We start from the raw sequence: 19,930 nt of genomic DNA on the forward strand, positions 1-19,930 counted from the left end.
TGCTTACTTCTGCTATATTATTACTGCCACTGTTATTGTTGTTGTTGTCGTTATCATTGTTTGAGTGAGGATAACAGCTCATAAAGCCACGTGCCGGAATGCTGCAGCCTCCCCAAGGAGACTTTCTTTCATCTGTCTTGCTCCAGGCTTAGTCAAAGCCATTTGACACAGTCTGTCAGAAAAGCCTCCACTCTGGCCCACCTGAGTCCTCCTACCATGGCCACTGACCTGGAAGCACCCACAATGGCTACTGTCAAACAGGCCACTATTGTGACGACAAGGGACACTCCCATCACGGTGGAGACGGTGCCACCCCTGAGAGCCTAGACTCTGGGCCAAACAGCTGGGGTCCCATCCCAGCTCTGCTACATATGAGCTGTACTACCTTGGGCAAGTCACATAACCACCCTGGGCCTCAGTTTCCCCATCTGTAAAATGGGGATGATAACAGTCTATTAACCTCATAGGGCTGTTTTTGAGGATTAAATGGAAAGTGTTTTGTCCAGGGCCTGGGACTAACGAGCACCGTGACTGTTAGCTATGATCATCAGTCTTACCGGGTCCTGTAAGGCATGGTCGTGCCCCTACTTTGGCCCATGATACTCTCCCCCTGACCTCTGATGCTCTAGCTGTGATGGCCTCCCCACTGTCCTTCAATTTCACCCAGGTTTTTCCCCACCGTGGGGGCTCCCACTCACTGTTCTGGCCCTGGAATACCCTTGGCCAGGCCAGCTCCTTCACATCCTTCCAGCGATGCCGGAGGAGAGAGGCCTACCTGTCTAAAGCGCCCCCCTCCCGGGTTCTTCACTAGGACCAAACCCCGTGTATTTCCTTCAGTGCCCCTATGTTTATGGGGCAGCACAGGACAGGGGTTACCAACCAGACTCGAGCCAGAGGGCCTGGGTTTGAAACCAGCTCTGCCATCTACTAGCTGGGTGACGTCACCTCTCTCTGCCTCCGTTTCCCCATCAGTCTCTACTCCACTACTGTGGGACGGAATCATTAGGACTTACAAAGAGCTTAGCACAGTCCCCAGAGCTCTGCAAATGCCCTGCACGTCTGCACTATCAACTACTTCCCGTTTGAGTTCTAAGTGTCTCTCTTTCCCTCCTACCTGTAATCTCCCCAAAGCAGGATCATGTCCTTTATCACCTGCATACAGGAGGTGCTCATTAAAGACTTGTTCAACAAATGAAAGAAGGGGTGAATAAATCTATCTGAAGAGCAACCCAGAAACGCACAAAGAAAAGCCAGAGACTGTCCCCGCCTGTGACTCAACAATCATAGTTATGGGCACAAGCCCAAAGGAAATAACTCAAACAGCAAGAAAAGGAACAATTTTCACATGCTGGGCCATTCTCAGTGACAACCAGGAAGCTCCCAGGCACGCAAGAGCTGAGCAAACAGTGGCAGGGGATCCTGCTGAAAATGACCCAGCTGTCACGAACCAAAGCCGGGGCCACTTCCGGCCCTGGAGAGGCCACGAACAGAGAGGGGCAGGCATTGGCCACCCAGGCTCATGCCCTCTGATGAGGGTTTTTAACCTGCATGTGAAAGCAGACCAAGAACAAGAGCTGTGATTAAGGGTTAGGGGAGGATCCCACATCACAGAAATGCTTGGTGCTGAAGGTGGAAGGGAGGTCTTGTTTTTCTGGAGAGGTTTAGGTACCCTCACAGAAAGTCCTTAAATAGCCCCAGGCACAGGCTCAACCTGTCTAATCCCTGAAACAAACCTATGAGGAGACAGGTCCTATCACTAGTCTCCATTTTACGGATGCGGAAACTGAGGCACAGAATGAAAACGCTCCCTGACCTGGGCCAAGGAGACCGTGTTACCCGGAAGACCAGAAGTCAACTGTGGCTAACTTAGGGGCCAATCGAGGGGCCTACATGGCTGTCCTGTACTTTTTCCACCTCTGCTTCCTCCCAGATCCTCAGATTTCACTTTGGACCAGAGCAGGGACTGCTGTGTAACGATGATGATGATGAAGACGATGGTAATAACAACGATGGAGAGCAACAGTAATAATAACAGCATTTCGCAGTGACAGGACTGGCACCATAACTGTATATTAACTCATTTAATTTTAGCACTCTATGAGGCAGGCGCTACCACTGTGCACACATGAGAAAACACAGGCAGAGAGAGGTAAAGTCACTTTACTGAGGTCACAGTGCTGGCAAGCAGCAGAACCAGGATCTGAGCGGAGGCTACACTGGCTCCCTGTGTTGCTATTTTCCTCTAAACATCTTCCCAACTGGCCTCCATGAGGCAGGGAGGCTGTGGTTTCACTTGTACTTAGCACTGGACCTACAGCAATAACACACAGAAGAGGGAGGGATCAGAAACTATTATCTTGGGACTTCCCTGGCGGTCCAGTGGTTAAGACTCCGTGCTTTCACTGCAGGGGACAGGGGTTCGATTCCTGGTCGGGGAACTAAGATCCCGCATGCTGCGCGGCCAAAAAGAAAATAAAACTATTATCTTATTGTATCAATTCAAAGGCCGATGTTTCGTCACGTGACATCTGTCTGCATCTCGAGATCAGTGCATCCTACAATCTCTGCTGGCCACGTTTTCATAGCCTAGCGGCCCTGAAATTGGGATGCATGTCACAACTGCCGGCCTCCTGGATTCGATGAGATGTGATGTGCCTCTCTCAACACCCCAGCCTCTTCTCTAATCTTACTGCACCATGAAGGATGGCAAGAGGCTTTTTCCTAAGTTTCCAGAATCAAGAAGGAGAAATGAAAACTGCCCTTACTTCTTGGCCAAGCTAACCCTAGGAGAGAGGCAATCACCACCCTGCCCCACCTCTTCAGCACAGCTCCGTAACAACTCGAGTAACTTTAATGGGGGTGCGGGAGGATGAGTGTAACTGTCAAGCTACCTGACCAGGCCACCTAGGGCAAAACCGCCAGCAGCCTCATCTGATAATCTCCACCTGCCAGCTGCGTTCTTGTCTCCACAGTTCCTTCCCCAGGCCCTTGCCCAGGCCAGGTTGTTTTTGCCAAACCCAGGCAGAGAGGAGGCAATAAAACCTACTCAACAAAGGACGTACAGCCCTTTCCCAAGGGTCATGGTTTCTGCCTGGCCCCATGAGAGAAATCCTCTCTGCCAGCACAGTGTTCTTTCTGAAACACACACTCAGATAGGATCTGCCTCAGAAAAGGGTTTTTATTTCAACCACTTCTGGGTCCATGAGCTCCCTTCTCCTCAATTTCTATAAGATACTTGGGGAGCAGCAACATGCTGAATTCACATCCACATGTATACTTCTCAGGTTTGCTGGAGATCTGATTAGCTGTGGGAAGAGGCCTGAAAAGTACAAGCAGGCTGCAGATGTAAAGTGTTACCGATATACCGTCACCCGGGAGAAAACAGAATCACACAGACAGTGATACGTGACTAGCAAATCATGGCCTTGCCCAAAACATGGCAGCATGTGGACTGAGTCTGGGCAAGGGTTTCTCAATCTTCACACTCTTGACATTTGGGCCCCGATAATTCTTTGTTATTGGGAGGGCTTCCCTATGCATTGTACAATGTTAGCAGCATCCCTGGCCTCTACCCACTGGATGCCAGGAGCACCCTCCTTCCAGTTGCAACATCCAAAAATGCTTCCAGATGTTGACAAATGTCTCCTGGGGCCAAAACTGCCTGGAGGAGAGAAGCACTGATCTAGGCAGTTTGCAGAATATCCTATTTTTTCATTTAGTGGTGACATATTTAACAGCTATTAGGTAAATACAAGAATATGACCAACCTGCAACCTAATAGAAATTCAAAAGTGACATGAAACTTCCTTTGGGGATAAATTTATTTAGGTTTAAAAAAAAAAAGTGAACTTATTTAAAGAAAAGTAGTAAATAAGTAGGTGGCAGACACTACTGGTTAGCTTCCTCAACAGCCTTTCCCAACTCCCTTCTCTCTCGCTGTCTCCCGCTAAAGAAGCGTAAAACCAAATGCTCACTTTCCCTGCCTCCCTACTAGCTAGAGGTGGTCATGTGATCCAGCTCCAGCCAAGGAGACACGAGCAGAAGTCTACAGCACCAGGAGAGGGGCTTTGAGGGAAGATTTTCACTCTCCTGAATAAAAAGATATAAATGAGGCTGGTGTGCTCCTTCTCTCTCCCTACCTTGAACCTACATGTGATGGCAGCCATTCTGGGGCTTTGAGGGAAAGACAAAGAAAATGGTGTCAGCCCTGACACCACTGGGTCACTAATCCAATGCCAGCAACCGCCAGAGGTACTAGACCTCCTGATGTGTAAAAGAGTAAATACTTTTAGGTCTAGGCCACTGGAGTTATGCTTTCTGTTCCTTAGAGCCAAATGCAATCCTAGTAGGTATGAAGTGAGATATAAATGTCAAAATCATGAAGACTACACACAAGGGACTGAGGGTGAGACAGTGGAGAAGAGGGCAGGCACTGAGGTCAAACTGGAAGCTTTGAACACTGTCTACAACCCTTGCCAGCTGTGTGAACATGGGCAAGTTTAACTGTGCCCTCAGTTTCCACATCTAAATAAGGGATCACAAGAGCACATACCCAGCATTACCATGAGCCCCAAACAAAGTATTTACAAAGAAGGCACTACTTGACATAGAATAATCCTCAATGCATGTTATTTACAAAAATAAATTCTCACCAAAGTTACCCAATAAAATAGGACTAAAGACTAAAATTGGGGACTTCGCGGGTGGTCCAGTGGTTAAGAATCCATCTTGCAATGCAGGGGATACCGGTTCGATCCCTGGTCGGGGAACTAAGATCCCACATGCAGTGGGGCAACTAAGCCCATGTGCCACAACTACTGAGCCCACATGAAGCAGCTACAGAGCCCACGTACTCTGGAGCCTGTGTGCCACAACTAGAGAGAAGCCAGAGCTCAGCAACGAAGATCCCATGCACCACAGCCAATAAATAAATAAGACTAGAATTGATTCAGTCATTAGTTCTTTGCAACACCTAGAAAGGAAGCTGCCTGTAAGGACTGTATGTAAAATACCCCTGCCTTGGTGCTAAAGACAGTAAATCAAGCAACCAAGACTTTCTGGAGGATCCAAGTCTAGAGGTCCATGTCTGTCTCCTCACGACAGCCCCCCTTCTCTCCAATCTCCACACTGGCCTTCCTTGTTAAGCTGGGGCTTTTGTACATGCTTTTTCCACTGCCTAGAACACTCTTATCTTCTGCTTTTGTCTTTGTAGCAAACTACTAGTTGTACTCCAATACCCACTCTTCCTGAACCCCTAGTAATTAATCTTCAGCTGGGCACATGCCTGTCCAGAAAAGAAACTACATTTCCCGGACTCCCTTGTAGCTAGATGTGGTCACATGACTAGGTACTGGCCAGTGGGATGTGAACAGAGTGATGTGGGTGACTTCTGGGTTGCACCCTTCTGCCCCCTTCGCTCTGGCTGGAATGTGGACATGGGGTTGCACATTCCTTTTTTTTTTTTTTTTTAATATTTATTTATTTTAGTTTTGGCTGTGTTGGGTCTTAGTTGCGGCATGCGGGCTCCAGAGCGCACAGGCTTAGTAGTTGTGGTGCACCGGCTTAGTTGCCCCGCGACCTGTGGGATCTTAGTTCCCCGACTAGGGATCAAACCCGCATCCCCTGCACTGGAAGGCAGATTCTTAACCACTGGCCCACCAGGGAAGTCACAGCAGTACACATGCTTGGGTCAACAATGTGGGTGGCACCTGGGGACAGCAAAGCAACAAGACAGGAGGGGCTTGGGCCCCTGACACCCTCAGGGACAGAGCTGCCACACCAAACTGGGATTTTTACACCAGAGAGAATTTAGCTTCTATCTTAAGCCACTGTGTTTAGGGTCTACGCCACATACAGCCAAACCTATAATATCACGTAGGCTCAGGAAGTCTCTCCTTTCCTTCGTTGGATCAGATCAAACCCCCTACCACATCACAGAGCTCCCTTTCGTAGCACTGCACAGCTATGATTTTCCACTCATTTGTTCAATCCCCAGACAAGACTGGCACTCAAAGGTGGCGGGAGCTCTGCTCTGCACATCTTTGACTCCCGGCATCAAGTTCAGTGCAAGGATAATCAAGAGCACCCAGAGAATGTCGACTGAATGGGCCCAGGCTACGGGACCAAGGGGTGAGAGCTCTGTCTTCTGTGCACAGCTCACGGTCTTGGCACACTGACCCTCGGAGGCTCTGTCTCCTGCAAGGGGCATCTAAGAGGGTGGAAAACATGCCCCTTTGACACCCACCCAACCTTGCTTCACATCATTCCCAGATCTCCCTTACATAGAAGTTAAAAAACAAGGCTATCCAACCGCCTGGAGAGGAAACAATTATTAGCAAATTACTTAATTAGGCTCATGTTGACATTTCACCTTTGAGTAAATATGTTAGTTAAAAATGGGTCGAATCCAAGATGCACAGTTACTGAAACATAAAGAATGTTTTCAGAAAATCCCGTTCCTGCTTTTAAAAAAAAATATCTTATATTTGGGATGTGCGGAGAAAAGAGACTGAAAATTAAAATGCCAATAAGAGGTTATCTCTAGAAGAGCATCATTATGGAGGATTTTCACATTCTACTATACTGGTTCCTGTACTATTTCATTTTATACTGGACCTCTTATAATGTCAGACAAAGAAGAGCATAAGAGAAAAGAAGTCCCCTTAAGTAACTCAATCGTGACCATCTTTACAGTAACTGAAAACCTGGAACTTCCCAAGTATGCGTCTGTCAGCAGTCTCAGCTGTCACAGCCCACCTTCACTCCTGTGCCATGGATTTAAGTACTTAAGCAAGTCTTCTTAATCCTCAACTACAAAGAAAATCTGCAGAATGAATTTCCCCACCCATCAGCCCAATTTCAGAGCTGACACCCAACACCCTGGCATGCCTCATCCAGACCCGGGCACCCTACAGACACCCCATAACAACTGGGCGAATTAGCCCAAATCCTCAGATGCTGGGGACCGGTAGTCTGCATCCCTGAAATTGCGCTGGGCTCCATCCTGATTTTGTCAAGGCCTGCGTGGGCCCAGAGGTTACAAGGAGGTGATAAACCAGAAGAGAATTGCCACACCAGAAATCCCCACTCCACTGCCCCCAACTGTCCATCACGGTCCCCTCCTGTCCAGCCTCCTGCAGCACCACAGCAAGTGCCTGCCACGCTTAGCTAAGCATCCTCTATATCTTGCCTCTTTTCTTTCCAACTCTGTGAGATACACGGCATGATCATGATCCCCACTTTACAGATGAGGACACTGAGGCTCCCAGAGGTGAAGTGACTGGCCCAAGGTCGCACACCGGGAACTGGCAGGACCGATTTTCGCACCCAGGCCCCTGAAGCTGGCCTCGTGACCCCAGCCGTATGTGTCCCTGGCTTTCTTTGGAGCGACACCTTCTCCTCGCCCAAGTATCCCCATGCCTTCAGCTGCCAATGCTTGGCCCCACCACCACCACCCCCAACTAATATCCTCTTTGGGAATAAAGAGGGTCTGACTGAGGGGGGGGCCATTTCTCCAACCCCTCCCCACCAAATGTGCAAATGAGCTGGAAGTAGGCCAGCCCTGACCCCAGCACCAAGTGTGAAGTGGTCCACCTAGACCACAAGGATCTCAGTGGACAAAAGTAAAAGAAGGGAGAGCCCCATTACACTACAACTGCAGTTCTCAGAGCCTAAACTACCACGTGTCTTTGCTCCGCGACCCTGAGTGAGTGAAACTGTTTTTGAAGACGAAGCCTTATCATAGGGCTCCTGGGTAATCTAAATTATAACTACCTTCCCCAGCACCCTAAAGGTCACCTTCCCCAGCACCCTAAAGCTCCAGCTTTCCCCTGGGCCACTGGTCTCCAGCCTTATAAAGCTGATTAGAGGGACTGCAGAAGGCACTGCCATTAATATGCACCGGTCATCTGCTATTAACAATCATAAAAACAACAACAATAATGATGGGCACCCTTAGAGAGACCCTGCTAGAATTGAGCCACCACTTTTTTAAACACAAGCCAGGCTGTAGATAGGACAAAACCTTTTCGATGATTTGAGATATTCACTCCACTCCTAAGAGTATGTTCCAAGAAAGTAAGTCAACAGGCACTACCCATGTGATATTCATTACAATGTTCTCTGTGAAAGAAAAAAAAAAGAAGGGGGGAAACAGCAACCTAAATGTCAAACCACAGGCAATAATTATATAAATTACAGTCTACCAATACTAGGAACTACTGCTTGGACATTTAAAGGTATAATTACAAAAGTTGTGCAGGAACATGGGAAAATTCTTACAAGAATAAATGAAAATGTGGGATAGAAAATAGTGCACACTTTACAAGCGCAACCTGCAAAACCACATAAAAATCTGGACAAGAATCGGATGTCAACACACCAACAAACAATGGCCAATGGAAAAATATGTGCGACACACATGACAGACAAAGGGGCGAGATTCCCAATATACTGAGAGGCCCCGCAAATTAACAGGAAAAAGCAAACCAGAGTAAAGATGCACGAAAAGGACACTGAAAGAAAGACATGCACAGAAAAGAACATGCAAATTACCAGGGAATATGTTGTAGGATGCTCAGCTTCTAACTTCTAAGGGAAACGTGGGTGAAAAAAGATATCTTTTTTGTCCATCAAATTAACAGAATTCGGCCATGTCCAGTGCCAGGAAGGATGCAGAGAAATGGGAATTCTCAGTCCCTGTCACTAGGAATGGACTTGCTACAACTTTTCTGGAAAATAACAGGCCAATACCCATGAAAAACTAAAATTTACATAATTTTAACCCATGTACAGGAATGTTCACTGGAGCATTGTTTACAGAAACAAAAAATGGGGAATAACACAAGCGATGTTATTAGCTGGGAAATGGCTGAATTAATTATAGCAAATCTATATTATACAATTCACTAAGGAATTACTAGTGAGATTCTATGTATTGCCATGTATCATATGTTAAGCAAAAATAAAGTGATTATAACATAACCCATTTTATTTTTAAGCATATTATTTATGTTTATAAACATTTCCATGATTACAGAGAAAGGACAGGAAGTATAGCTTGGTTATTGATTAGAGAGAGAGTTAACGCTTTATTTAAATATCTCTATGTTGTTTTCTCACAAGGAGTATCACTTTGGGAACAAAAGAACTCTACAATGAAACTAGAAAGTTTACATGTAAAAATTAAATCCGAGTTGTATTAGCATGTATTAGCATTAGATTATGAGTAAAACTTTTACCTGTTGTTAAATTGTTGATGTAAAAACACTTTTTAAACAACAAAGACGTCAAAGAACGTTTAAAATTTAAACATATCTTTTTAAAATTAGAACAAAACCAATCATTCTCTGGACCAAATCCACTGGAACGTAAGGTTTAACTCCGCTGGGCAAAACCCTCTCATACACAGGGAAGCAACATGAACCTGGTCAATTCCCAGCCTGATCAATGCTCTCAAATGCCACAAACATAGCAGGTGCTTAATAAATGTTGCTGAGTCCATTAGTGGGAGTATAAACTACAGCTCCACCTGACGATTAGAACGGTCAGATTTCAAAATGCACATATCCCCCAACCCAGCAATTTCGGGGTGGGGGGGTGGGGGTAGGGATTTACTCTGCTTTGTCATTTACATCTATTTGCATACAGTACCAAGATGAGTGCTCGGGGCAGCACCGTTCATCACACTGAAAACTGGAACCAAGGACCCTGACAGCAACCGAGGGAGGACTGGGTGAATACACAGCACAGTCCTTAACAGAAGAAAGTGTGGCCTGCAAAGTATTATTCCCTTTCTCTTTCAATTTGCATGGACTTAACATGTAAAGAAAATCAACACTGGTTTCTTAGTGAAAGGAGCCAGATACAGAACATTATTCAGAATATGAAACTATTTGGGGAGGAAAAAAAAGATACTCATTTTCAATCTCTCCCCACCCCCTCATCCTTCATACATATTTGCATATGCTTGAAATTTTCTAGAAGGACACCCAAAAAACTACCATGAATGGCGACTTCTGCAAACAGAGCACAGGGAGAGGAAGTACTGAAACTTTTACTTTCCCTTTATATTCTTCTAGAATATAGTTTTATTCTGGGATTTTTATAACTTTTTTAAAAAGTTATAACTTTAAAATAAAAAGTTATAACTTTTTTAAAATGATAATTTTTTGAAAGTAAAAGCACAATCAAAAAAGTTACCGTGCAAGATCTTCCAGGCCAATTCAACATCTAGTTTTGTTTTGTTTTTAACATCTTTATTGCAGTATAATTGCTTTACAGTGGTGTGTTAGTTTCTGCTTTATAACAAAGTGAATCAGCTATATGTATACATATATTCCCCACATCTCTTCCCTCTTGCGTCTCCCTCCCACCCTCCCTATCCCACCCCTCTAGGTGGTCACAAAGCACCCAGCTGGTCTCCCTGTGCTATGCGGCTGCTTCCCACTAGCTATCTGTTTTACATTTGGTAGTGTATATATGTCTATGCCACTCTCTCACTTCGTCCCAGCTTACCCTTCCCCCTCTCCATATCCTCAAGTCCATTTTCTACGTCTGCATCTTTATTCCCGTCCTGCCCCTAGGTTCTTCAGAACCTTTTTTTTTTTTTAGATTTCATATATATATGTGTTAGCATACGGTATTTGTTTTTCTCTTTCTGACTTACTTCACTCCAACATCTAGTTTTAAAAGAAGAGTTTTCTAGCAATCTATAGAAAGTCATCTTAATCGTGCAAGAAAAGCACCTCATCATCTTAATGGGCCCTGAAAATGCTTTGAAGGGGAATCAAGTGGGGAATTCCAACTTGATCTGACCCTGAACGGTGCAGCTAAGGTTCTGAAACAGATGAAACTCATTGAAAAATATAAACCTGAGACTCGCTCAAACCTAAATGGATCAAAAGCCCATGACTATCAGGGAGCAAGTAACGCTCCATCTCCTCGCTAAGCTGCAGTGAGCTTCTTCCTTGGAATTTCCAAACCCTTATTATTACCACAAGCCATTTTATTAGTGCTTTATGGATTTTTGCAGAATGCTCCAGGCAAGATTTTCATGAGACGGGCTCTGCACCTCAGGGCCTTTGCATCTGCTGTTCCCTCTGTCTGAGGCTCCCTTCCCCCAGCCCTTGCACAGCCAGCTTTGCCATTCAGGTCAAAGGTCAAATGTCACCTCCTCCAAAAAGCCTTCCCTGGACATGCCCCTATCATAGCTTGCACCCCAGTTCTTCCCAGTTCACATCTTTGCAGCACTTGCCGCCACCCAAAATCATTTTGGTCATCCCCAGCGTAAGCTCCATGAGAACGTGGACCTCGTCTGCCTTGTTCGTGGCTGTATTCCCATCATCTAGAACAGTGTCAGCACCCTGCAGATGCTCAATTAATAATAAAAGACTGAATAAATGAACGAGTGAGAAAAGGTTGCGGGAAGAACAGGAGAACGAATCCAGTGTTGTAAAAACCACTCTCAAGCTGTCCGTGCCGGGGAAACGCAGGCACTTGAAAACTGTTCTCCAGAGAGGAAGGTATCCCCAAGCACGTATCCGTAGTTACCCAAGAGGCCAATAAAAGGTAAACGGAGGTTCTCAGAGAGACAACTCACTGAGAGGGAAGGAAAAAGCCTCAAAAAACCTGAATTATTCCCCGAGGGTACCGGATGCCACCCTCCCCGGGTCACCTAGAACCCATTTTCCAGAACTTGGCAACCTCCTCCAGGAGATGAAACCCCACAATTAAACCAAGGGGAAACTTAAGTAGAGTCTCGACTTTGTAACTGTCCACCTATCCTGGGGCAGTTTAAGATGAATGAGCAGCGCTTCAAAGCTGACCTCTAAGGACCAGGACTTCACGCTGGGACTGAGCCGTCAGAAACCCCACTCCCAACCCAAATGGATTCGGGGAGAAAAGCCCTGGGTAGAAAGTGGCAAACAGCATGGAAACGGCTGCAATCGCTTCTCTAGCTAATTGGAGTTTAACCTCCTTAACATCTCATTAAGCTTCTCCACAGCAACCCCAATAAGCCAATTACGGGAGACGTTCAACAGCCTAAAAACTCAAGGAAGGCTTCCCTAGTGGCGCAGTGGTTGAGAGTCCGCCTGCCGATGCAGGGGACACGGGTTCGTGCCCCGGTCCGGGAAGATCCCACATGAGAGGCCCGCGTACCGCAAAAAAAAAAAAACAAAAAAAAAACTTAAGGAAATGCAGGAGGGGTGAGGCAAAAGTCTTGCCCCAGATTTCTCCTCCAGATTCCTCCCCACCAACGGCTGTGGGACTTCGCCACCCAGGGGACGTCTGACAACGTCTGAAGACATTTTTGTTGTCACAACAGCGGGGAGGTGCTACTGGCATTTAGTGGGTAGAGGCCAGGGATGCTGCCAAACAGCCCAGAGCGCACAGGGCAGACCCACAACGGAGTTACCTGGCCCAAAAGGTCAAGAGTGCCCAGGATGAGAAACTGCTCCACACCTACCACCCCTCCCCCACGCCGGCTTCCTCACTGCTCAGCCTTCAAGAGGGAAGCAGGGGTTCCACAGCTCCACCGGAAGAGCCGCTGTCTCAGTTACCATGCCAGGTTGGGGGAAACACTCGCCTCAGGATGTTCAAGTCCTTGTCATTATCTCAATCCATTTCATTAGCCCTTTATCCCTTTTGGCAAAACGTTCAGGTAAGTTTTTATGGGCTAGAGTTTTACTGACCATTAAGAGCTGATGAAATCTAGACCTTATCCCACCATGAAAATCTGGAGCCGACATCACAAACTAGACGCTTGCTTCAAATTCCCCGGGCATTGATAATTTGTTTATCCATCTCCCTCCTGCCAACATGACCAAGCTAGAGCAGCACCAAACCAGTGAGCCAGAGCGGCCCCAGTCACCTCACCAAAAGGCCGGGCTTCAAAGCAGGAGATGCCGACTCAAATGCCTATGGGTGCCAGGTGGGGTCCATCAGTGAGGGAAGCAGACCAGGTAAGAAAGCACGAAGAAAAAAGGCAACAGACGCCGGGCCTACGAATTAAAGTGCAATAAGGAGGAGCGGGGACTGCGGCAACCTGGGGCCAGCAGGCCTGTTCTGCAGGGGGCAGCCCCAGCTGACCACCACCACGTACAAACATGGGCCCTCATGCAATGATTTTTCAAAAGTCAGAAATGCAGATTTTTCTGTGAATTCTCCCCATCTGTAAATATTAGCAATCATAGTAATTCAACATTAAAATAAAGTCAAAGCAGCACACCAGTGGGCCAGATCTAACTCCCCCCAAGGAACTCGTACCTTAGACACTCAAATTCAAATGCTAATGGCGCCTACAGTATGCCAGGCTCTGAGTCCTGGAAAAAGGGACGGACCAGACTCAGTTCTGACCTTTGCAAGACAAAATATAAGCAGTTGGATGTGGAAGCTGGAAGGCTTGTTCTACCTGAGAATCCATTCCAAACAGGTAAGGGACTGTTTCATCCTTAGAGGGCTCTGGAAAGAGGTTCCAACCCAGCTCACAAGCCACTCCAAAGCTTCATGTCATTCATTCCTTCAGTAAATATTTACTGAGCACCTACTATGTTCCAGGCACTGTTCCAGGTGCTGGGATTACACAGCACAGGCAAAACCCCTGTCCCTGTGAAGTTGACCTTTTGGTGAGAGTTTACAGGGAGTAAACAAAACAAATAAGTAAGAGATTTGGTGTAGGGCTTCCCTGGTGGCGTAGTGGTTGAGAGTCCGCCTGCCGATGCAGGGGACGCAGGTTCGGGCCCCGGTCCGGGAGGATCCCACATGCTGCGGAGCAGCTGGGCCCGTGAGCCATGGCCGCTGGGCCTGCGCGTCCGGAGCCTGTGCTCCGCAACGGGAGAGGCCACAACAGTGAGAGGCCCGCGTACCGCAAAAAAAAAAAAAAAAAAAAAGATTTGGTGTAGATGGCAGTACGTACTGGGTTGGGAAGGGGGGGTTGGGAGGAGCCAGAGGACTGGGAATACAAGGAAGCAGCAGGGAGTCAGGGAAAGGCTGACTGGGGTGACATCTGAACAAGGATTTGAAGGCGCAGGAGCATTCTGGGCAGGGGAAACAGCAACTGCAAAGGCCCTGAGGCAGTGTGAGGGAGACAGAAAGTACCAGGTGATGTGGTCAGAGAGGTGAGGGGACCAGATGCTGTCAGGCCTTGTAAGCCTCTCTAAGCCCTCTGGCTTTTTCCCTGAGGGAAGTGGGGCGTCGCTGCAGGGTCTTGGGCAGAAGGGGGAGAGGCTCTGACCTCTGTCTTTAACAGGAGCCCTCTGGCTGCAGGGTTGAGACCAGACTGTAGGGGCCAAGGAGGGCAGCAGGGAACGCACTGAGGCGGGAACACCCAAATGCAGGATTGAGCCCATGGTGGCTCTGGCCAGAGCAGCAGCTGGAGAAGCAGTGAGAAGCAGGCATTCTGAAGGAACAGGCAACAGGATTTGCTGAGAGATCAGCTGTGCAACGGGAGGCAAAGGTGGGGAGTCAAGGATGATGCAGGGTTTGGGCCTGAGCCTCTGGGGACAGGGCTGCCATCAGCTGAGATGGGGAGGGCTGGGGTGAGGGGGCTCCAAGTTCCATGTGGGACACGGTAAACTGGAGCCACCCATGAGACACCCAGGTGGAGACGTTAGTTCCAAAAAGTTGAGAACACAAATGGAAAGAGAGATTTTCCGTCCACCACTGGGTTCCAAACGTGAGGCTCCTCCAAGACTATCACAAACAGAGCCGGTCCAGCTGCGAGAAGATCACTGCTCCTTGTTGTTGGGTCGCTGCGGCTTCGTTCTGCAAGGCTGGAGGGGAACCCAGGAACCCTGAACTAGCCCTTGCCCTGCCCTAGCCTCTCAAATGGCTTTTCTCCTCCCAAAGCCTTGTCACGCTGCCATTCTGAGCCTCAGATTCAACATGCGTGAAGTGGGGTGGACGGAGGGGAAGACCCCATCAGTTCCAGGGCCCCTTTGGCTCTAATCCGCAAGGGAGAGAGGAGACTGGAAGGAGGGGCAGAGAGGAAGGTGGAGGAAGGCACAGTGATGCGTCTAAAAACCCATAGAAAATTTGAAGAATGGGGGAAAAATAAATCCGCTCATTCTACATTGTTGTAAAGCCTAAGGGAGCTAATTACGCCAGGAATTAGCCTGACCCCAAGGTCAGACCTTACCCCAAGAAGAATTTCAAATGGTTTCTAAAATACTCCTTTTCTCCCACCCTTTAGCAGCTAAATTGAATATTCAGGGGGTTACTCAGGTGGAAGATGGTTCAGGGCAGCTCCGTGGCAAGTATCAGCACCAGGACCAAATATTAGCAGGACTCCATGAACCATGACACAGATCCACCACTTCTGTTCATCCCCAGCAGCAGCAGGTACAGCAGCAAAAATTAACTAGAAAATTCCAGTTGCTGCACCGCCCACATGTACTAAGTGCTAACTGTATACCAAGCAGCAACATTCTAAGCACCTGCCAAGGATTCTCTTGGTACCGTGTTACCATCCTCATTATACACATGGGGAAACTGAGGCATGGAGGGGGAAGTAACTCGCCCAAGCTGCAGAGCCAGGCTGTGAACCCCAGGGATGTGAGCACTGCTCAGAGCCGCCATACTCCACTGCTTACTGACTTGTCGCTTACTTTTCGACATTTTCTGATTTTTCTACACTGGACACGCAACACATTAATAAATGAATTTTTTAAAAACATTAACTCGCAAGGGGAGGCCCGGGCCCATTTTCCCAACCATCATTTAAACATCAGCCACAAAACAGTCCTTCCTACCCGCCCCCCTACAACCACCCTCAAAAAAAAAACAAAGGCAAACCCAGCGCTGGGGAACTCAGCCCCTGTTTTCCATTTAGATAACCAAGTTCCTCTTTTTCCATCCCAGAGCATTTGCCTGGGTGAAGGTGGGAAGTCAGCCAAACACTCACCACAGGCTATTTCCACGTGCTGGTTTTTCTGGCCATTTCCTGGGGCTCAGAGGCCAGCACTGGCCCAGGAACAAAGCTCTGACTAGAGTCTCAGGTGGGCTAGTCACCTTGATTTCTAAACACATGACCTTGGTCAAGGGAGGAGGCAGGCATGACTGGGTGGGTGGCCCAATCCCATGCCCCAGGTGAAGAAAAAGTGGGTCCAAAGGAAGGACAAGCAACTCGAAACACACAACTTCATCTTTGGAAAGAAGAATAATAACCTCTGCTTAACTCTGTGCAGGGCACAGGCTGAGCCACTTGCACAGATGGACTCATTTACTTTTCAAAACAACCGCAGGAGGTTGAGACTTTGGGGGCCCCCACCCCCACTTTACAGATGAGGAAACTGAGGCACAGAGAGGCACACTGGCTTGCCCAAGGTCACAGAGTCTCTCCCGGCCTTGAGTGTGTGCCCTGGAAAACACAGAAGTCACCTGCTTTCAATTACTTTGGTTTCTCCTGCTACCTGGAAGTTCTCATGCCCCAGCTGCCTACTCTCAAACTCTGGTTCCAGGGCACCTCCAGAAATTGGGACATCCAGCAAGTCCAGAAATCCAGAGGGAGGGAGCGCAGAGAAAAGTCTGCAGGGCCAAAGACTGGGGAAAGATGCAGGGCCTGGCAGAAGGGAAAGCCAACCACCTGGCAACTTCTGTAGCAAAAGTCCTTGCAGGAGAAAAAACACAACTGTTTCCCCGGATGAGCTTCTTTAGCTAAATAAACGGAGGACACCCCCAAACCCAGTCGACTTTGGAAAACCTGACTAGACGTCAACTGCCAGTTGCCATCAATGAAATACACCCTGGTGCAGAATCTAATTTACAGCCACCTATTTTTTCCCCTCTGTAATTTATGAGAAGAAAATAAACAAGGAGATACTCCAGTATTCACAGCCAGCACTAGACCAGATCCCCATCTGATTCTTGCAGAAATCATCTTTCTGTTGTTACACCAGGTACGGGGAGCAAGGACTCCTCAGATTCTCCTCTCTCTGCTAAGTACAACACTACTTTGCAAATAAGTCTGCTCTCCAATTAGTCCTGGACCTTGAGTGCAAAGCTCTGGACTATTTCCAGCCCCAGAGTAAATCTCTGATCCCACTGGCCTGAAAATGTGAGACATACCCAGCAGTGTTTTGTTATTCTACCAAGTGATACCTCCCAAAAATAAAGCCTTTCCCACGGGGCCCTCAAGGATGACTTTTCAACACTCCAAATGCAGCCTGCAAGGAGAGGACCACAAAACAGAACAAGAAGGTATTTTTGGATGCTAATCACTGGCTCCAAAGAACCAAGGGTGTTTCCCTCTCCTGATTCCTAAACAAAAGTGGGAAAACTATCCTGTCCAGAACTGCATTCCGTGTTTACCAATAATCAAGATGGTGGGACACAAGAGTGCTTCCTGTAACAAAGAGGCAAATAGCATTACTGGGAAACTAAAGCCCAAGACACTGGGGATTAAACCACAGAGAATGGACTCCGAAGACTCAGCAGGCTCAGCAATGGACATTCAGAAGAAACCTGGAGGTGGGGGTCCCCACAGAGACGAGCCTCACGATTCAGGGGGTGGAATGGCACGCCCACTGGTATCAGGATACTGGGCATCCTCAGCTGCACCCCAAACCTGACCCCAGGGTCAGGCAAGTCCGAGCAGGGGTGAGCAGCCCTACCTTCTTTCCTGGCTGTTCCTCAAACTTCCCTAATTTTCCCCCTGTTCCCCCCAAACTCCCCTCAAAGTATAAGCAAAAGGAAAGTAAAAGATGACAAAAAAAATTGTAACCACAGGAGACTAATATGGATGCAAAACAAGTGGGGAGGGGGAAAACCTCAACCCAGTCGCTGGAAGCCCCTTTCCATAGCCTGAGCCCTTCCCCAGCTCAGCCCTTTGGTAACGGGGTGTTTGCGAAAAGGGGGCTCCAAACCACAAAGGAGATGGGGGAACTTAAGCAGCGAGACACCCCCCAAGTCTGGCGCCTCCTTCCCCGGCAGGTTATTTTTAATCGAAAAGGGAACCCCAGAGCGGACAGGGCCCCTCTTTTCAGCCCCCTCCCCCAGGCTCTGGCCCCTCACCTTCCCCCAAAAGCCCCAGAGTCGGGCACAGGCAACCCCTCCCCAACGCCCTGCTTCCCCGGAGCCGAGTCACCCAAGTTTTCCCCCCTCAGCAGCACTCCCGAAGGGGCCGGCCACGGGCGGGTTGGGGAGCGGAGCCCCCAGGCCAGCTGCTGGGTGGGGAGCCCGGCGCTCGGGGCGGCAGGGGTCCCCGGGGCTGCGGGCCCGGCCCGCCCTTCCCGGCGCTTCGCCCTAACCGCCTGCCTCCCCGCCCGCCGGCCTCCCTCCCTCCCGCTCCCCGCCGCCGGCCCCACGCGGCACGGGCGGCCGCCGAGCACTTACCCAGAAGGGGTCTGAGCCATCGACGCTGCAGAAGCCGCGGAGCGCCATGCGGCCGGCTCGGGCACGGCGGGCAGCGGCGGACGGACTAGCCCGGCTGCTGGCGGCGGCGGCGGCGGCGGCGGCGGCGACGGCGGGAGGCAGCGGCGGAGGGAGCCGGGGCCGCAACGCCGCCTGGTTGGCCGGCGCGTCACGGGGATGCGGCGGCCCCGCCCCGCACGGCCCCGCCCCGCTCACCTCGTCCGGCCCGCTTGGGCCACGGCGGGAGGTTGCACTGTCGCTGGTCCGGCCGGTTGGCCCCGGACCCTCGGGCGCCCGATCTTACCCCCTCATAGGAGGCCCGGGGAAGTCCGCTGTAGATGCGGCCGCGACCTTTGCGTCCAGACCCCGCGACCAGGTTTCAAATCCTGCTGTAACAACAACGACGACGACAGCATTAGTAATAGAAACAACCGGGGGAAATAGAGTGTACTTATCCATCTATGAGCCAGGAGAGTGCCAGACACCATAGCTGCGTCCTCACCGCACCCTCACTGTTATGACTCCCTTTTCATGAAGGAAGAAAACAAGAGGCAGAGAGGTTTGAGTGACTTCTCCAGGGTCACCGGGCTTACCCAGCCTGCTGACTCCAGAGCTGACGCAGAAACAGTAGGAGGTGGATACTCTATTTAATCTATGCTTTACAGGTGGAGAAACTGAGGCTCAGAGAGGTGAAGCGACTTGCCCAAGGTCACACAGCTGGCAAGTGGCAAAAGTGGGGCTGGAACCCATGACCAGTCTGACTCCAGAGCACTCGTAGCCTGAAGGCTCCAATCTCTAACCCAAACAGCTGTGTGCAAGCAGCTTTGACATTTTCTCCACCTTCTCTGCAGCACTTAGGAAATAACCAGGTTACTGATCTTTACCTTTGAGGTAAAGAAACTGAGGACTAGAGATACAGTAATAATTAACAAGCATTCACAGTCATGGGGCTTCCCAAGGCTGAGCTGTTAGCAATGAACATGAATTAACATGTGTAATGCTCACAGGAACCCCAAGAGGTAAGTACTATTATTATCCCCATCTTACAGTTGAGGAGACTGAGGCCCACTGAGGCAGAGTACTTTGTCAGGGATTATGTAGACCGTAAGTGGCTGAACCAAACTTTGAATCCAAGCTGACTGATCGGGAAGGGAGGAATCTATAATGCTAACCATCTTGCCATACTGTCTTTTTTTTTTTTTTTCCTTTTTTTTTGGACCTCAGATTCGATGAGGAGACGGTAGAGTGTTCTCACTCATTTTGCTCAGATTTTCCAAGGAATGCATACTATACTGTCTCTTTTTAATACACAGGCAGCCAGTGACAGAAGCTGGGCCTGGGGCCTGGGAGTCAAAGCTTTCCTCCACACACACACACACACACCACCTGTACCAAATAAAACAGGAAGAGTGATTGAACTTGAGACTGCCCCCCTCCCCCTGCCACTGCCCTGCCATGAACCTAGTGAGGGAGGGAGGGAGATAGCATTGTTTTCTGTGACTTTTTTTTATTGGCCCAGGTTCCCCTCAGGGTGAGTGAGTTTTTATGGGATAATTACTTTCAGGTTATAATGCTCTTTGAG

The 19,930-nt window shown here is 48.9% G+C and overlaps 1 protein-coding gene, 1 non-coding gene and 1 pseudogene across 4 annotated transcripts in view; 1 reads left to right on the forward strand and 2 right to left on the reverse strand.

Annotated features, from left to right (window-relative positions):
• Positions 1 to 18,448, reverse strand: part of ABCC1 (ATP binding cassette subfamily C member 1 (ABCC1 blood group)) — a 130,588-nt gene extending 112,140 nt beyond the window's left edge. For all 3 annotated transcript variants that reach the window (XM_067706541.1, XM_067706540.1, XM_067706539.1), the window contains exon 1: positions 18,331 to 18,448. In XM_067706541.1, coding sequence (XP_067562642.1) covers positions 18,331 to 18,378 — 48 coding nt within the window. In that variant the 5' untranslated portion in view covers positions 18,379 to 18,448. The remainder of the gene's footprint in view (positions 1 to 18,330) is intronic.
• Positions 18,377 to 19,930, forward strand: part of LOC137206542 (transforming protein RhoA-like) — a 29,871-nt pseudogene continuing 28,317 nt past the window's right edge.
• LOC137208300 (small nucleolar RNA SNORD116) lies at positions 19,564 to 19,657 on the reverse strand. The gene has a single exon (XR_010935605.1). It is a non-coding gene; the product is annotated as a small nucleolar RNA SNORD116 (small nucleolar RNA).

Source organism: Pseudorca crassidens, chromosome 15 (assembly GCF_039906515.1).
Source record: "Pseudorca crassidens isolate mPseCra1 chromosome 15, mPseCra1.hap1, whole genome shotgun sequence".
NCBI classification, from domain to species: domain Eukaryota; kingdom Metazoa; phylum Chordata; class Mammalia; order Artiodactyla; family Delphinidae; genus Pseudorca; species Pseudorca crassidens.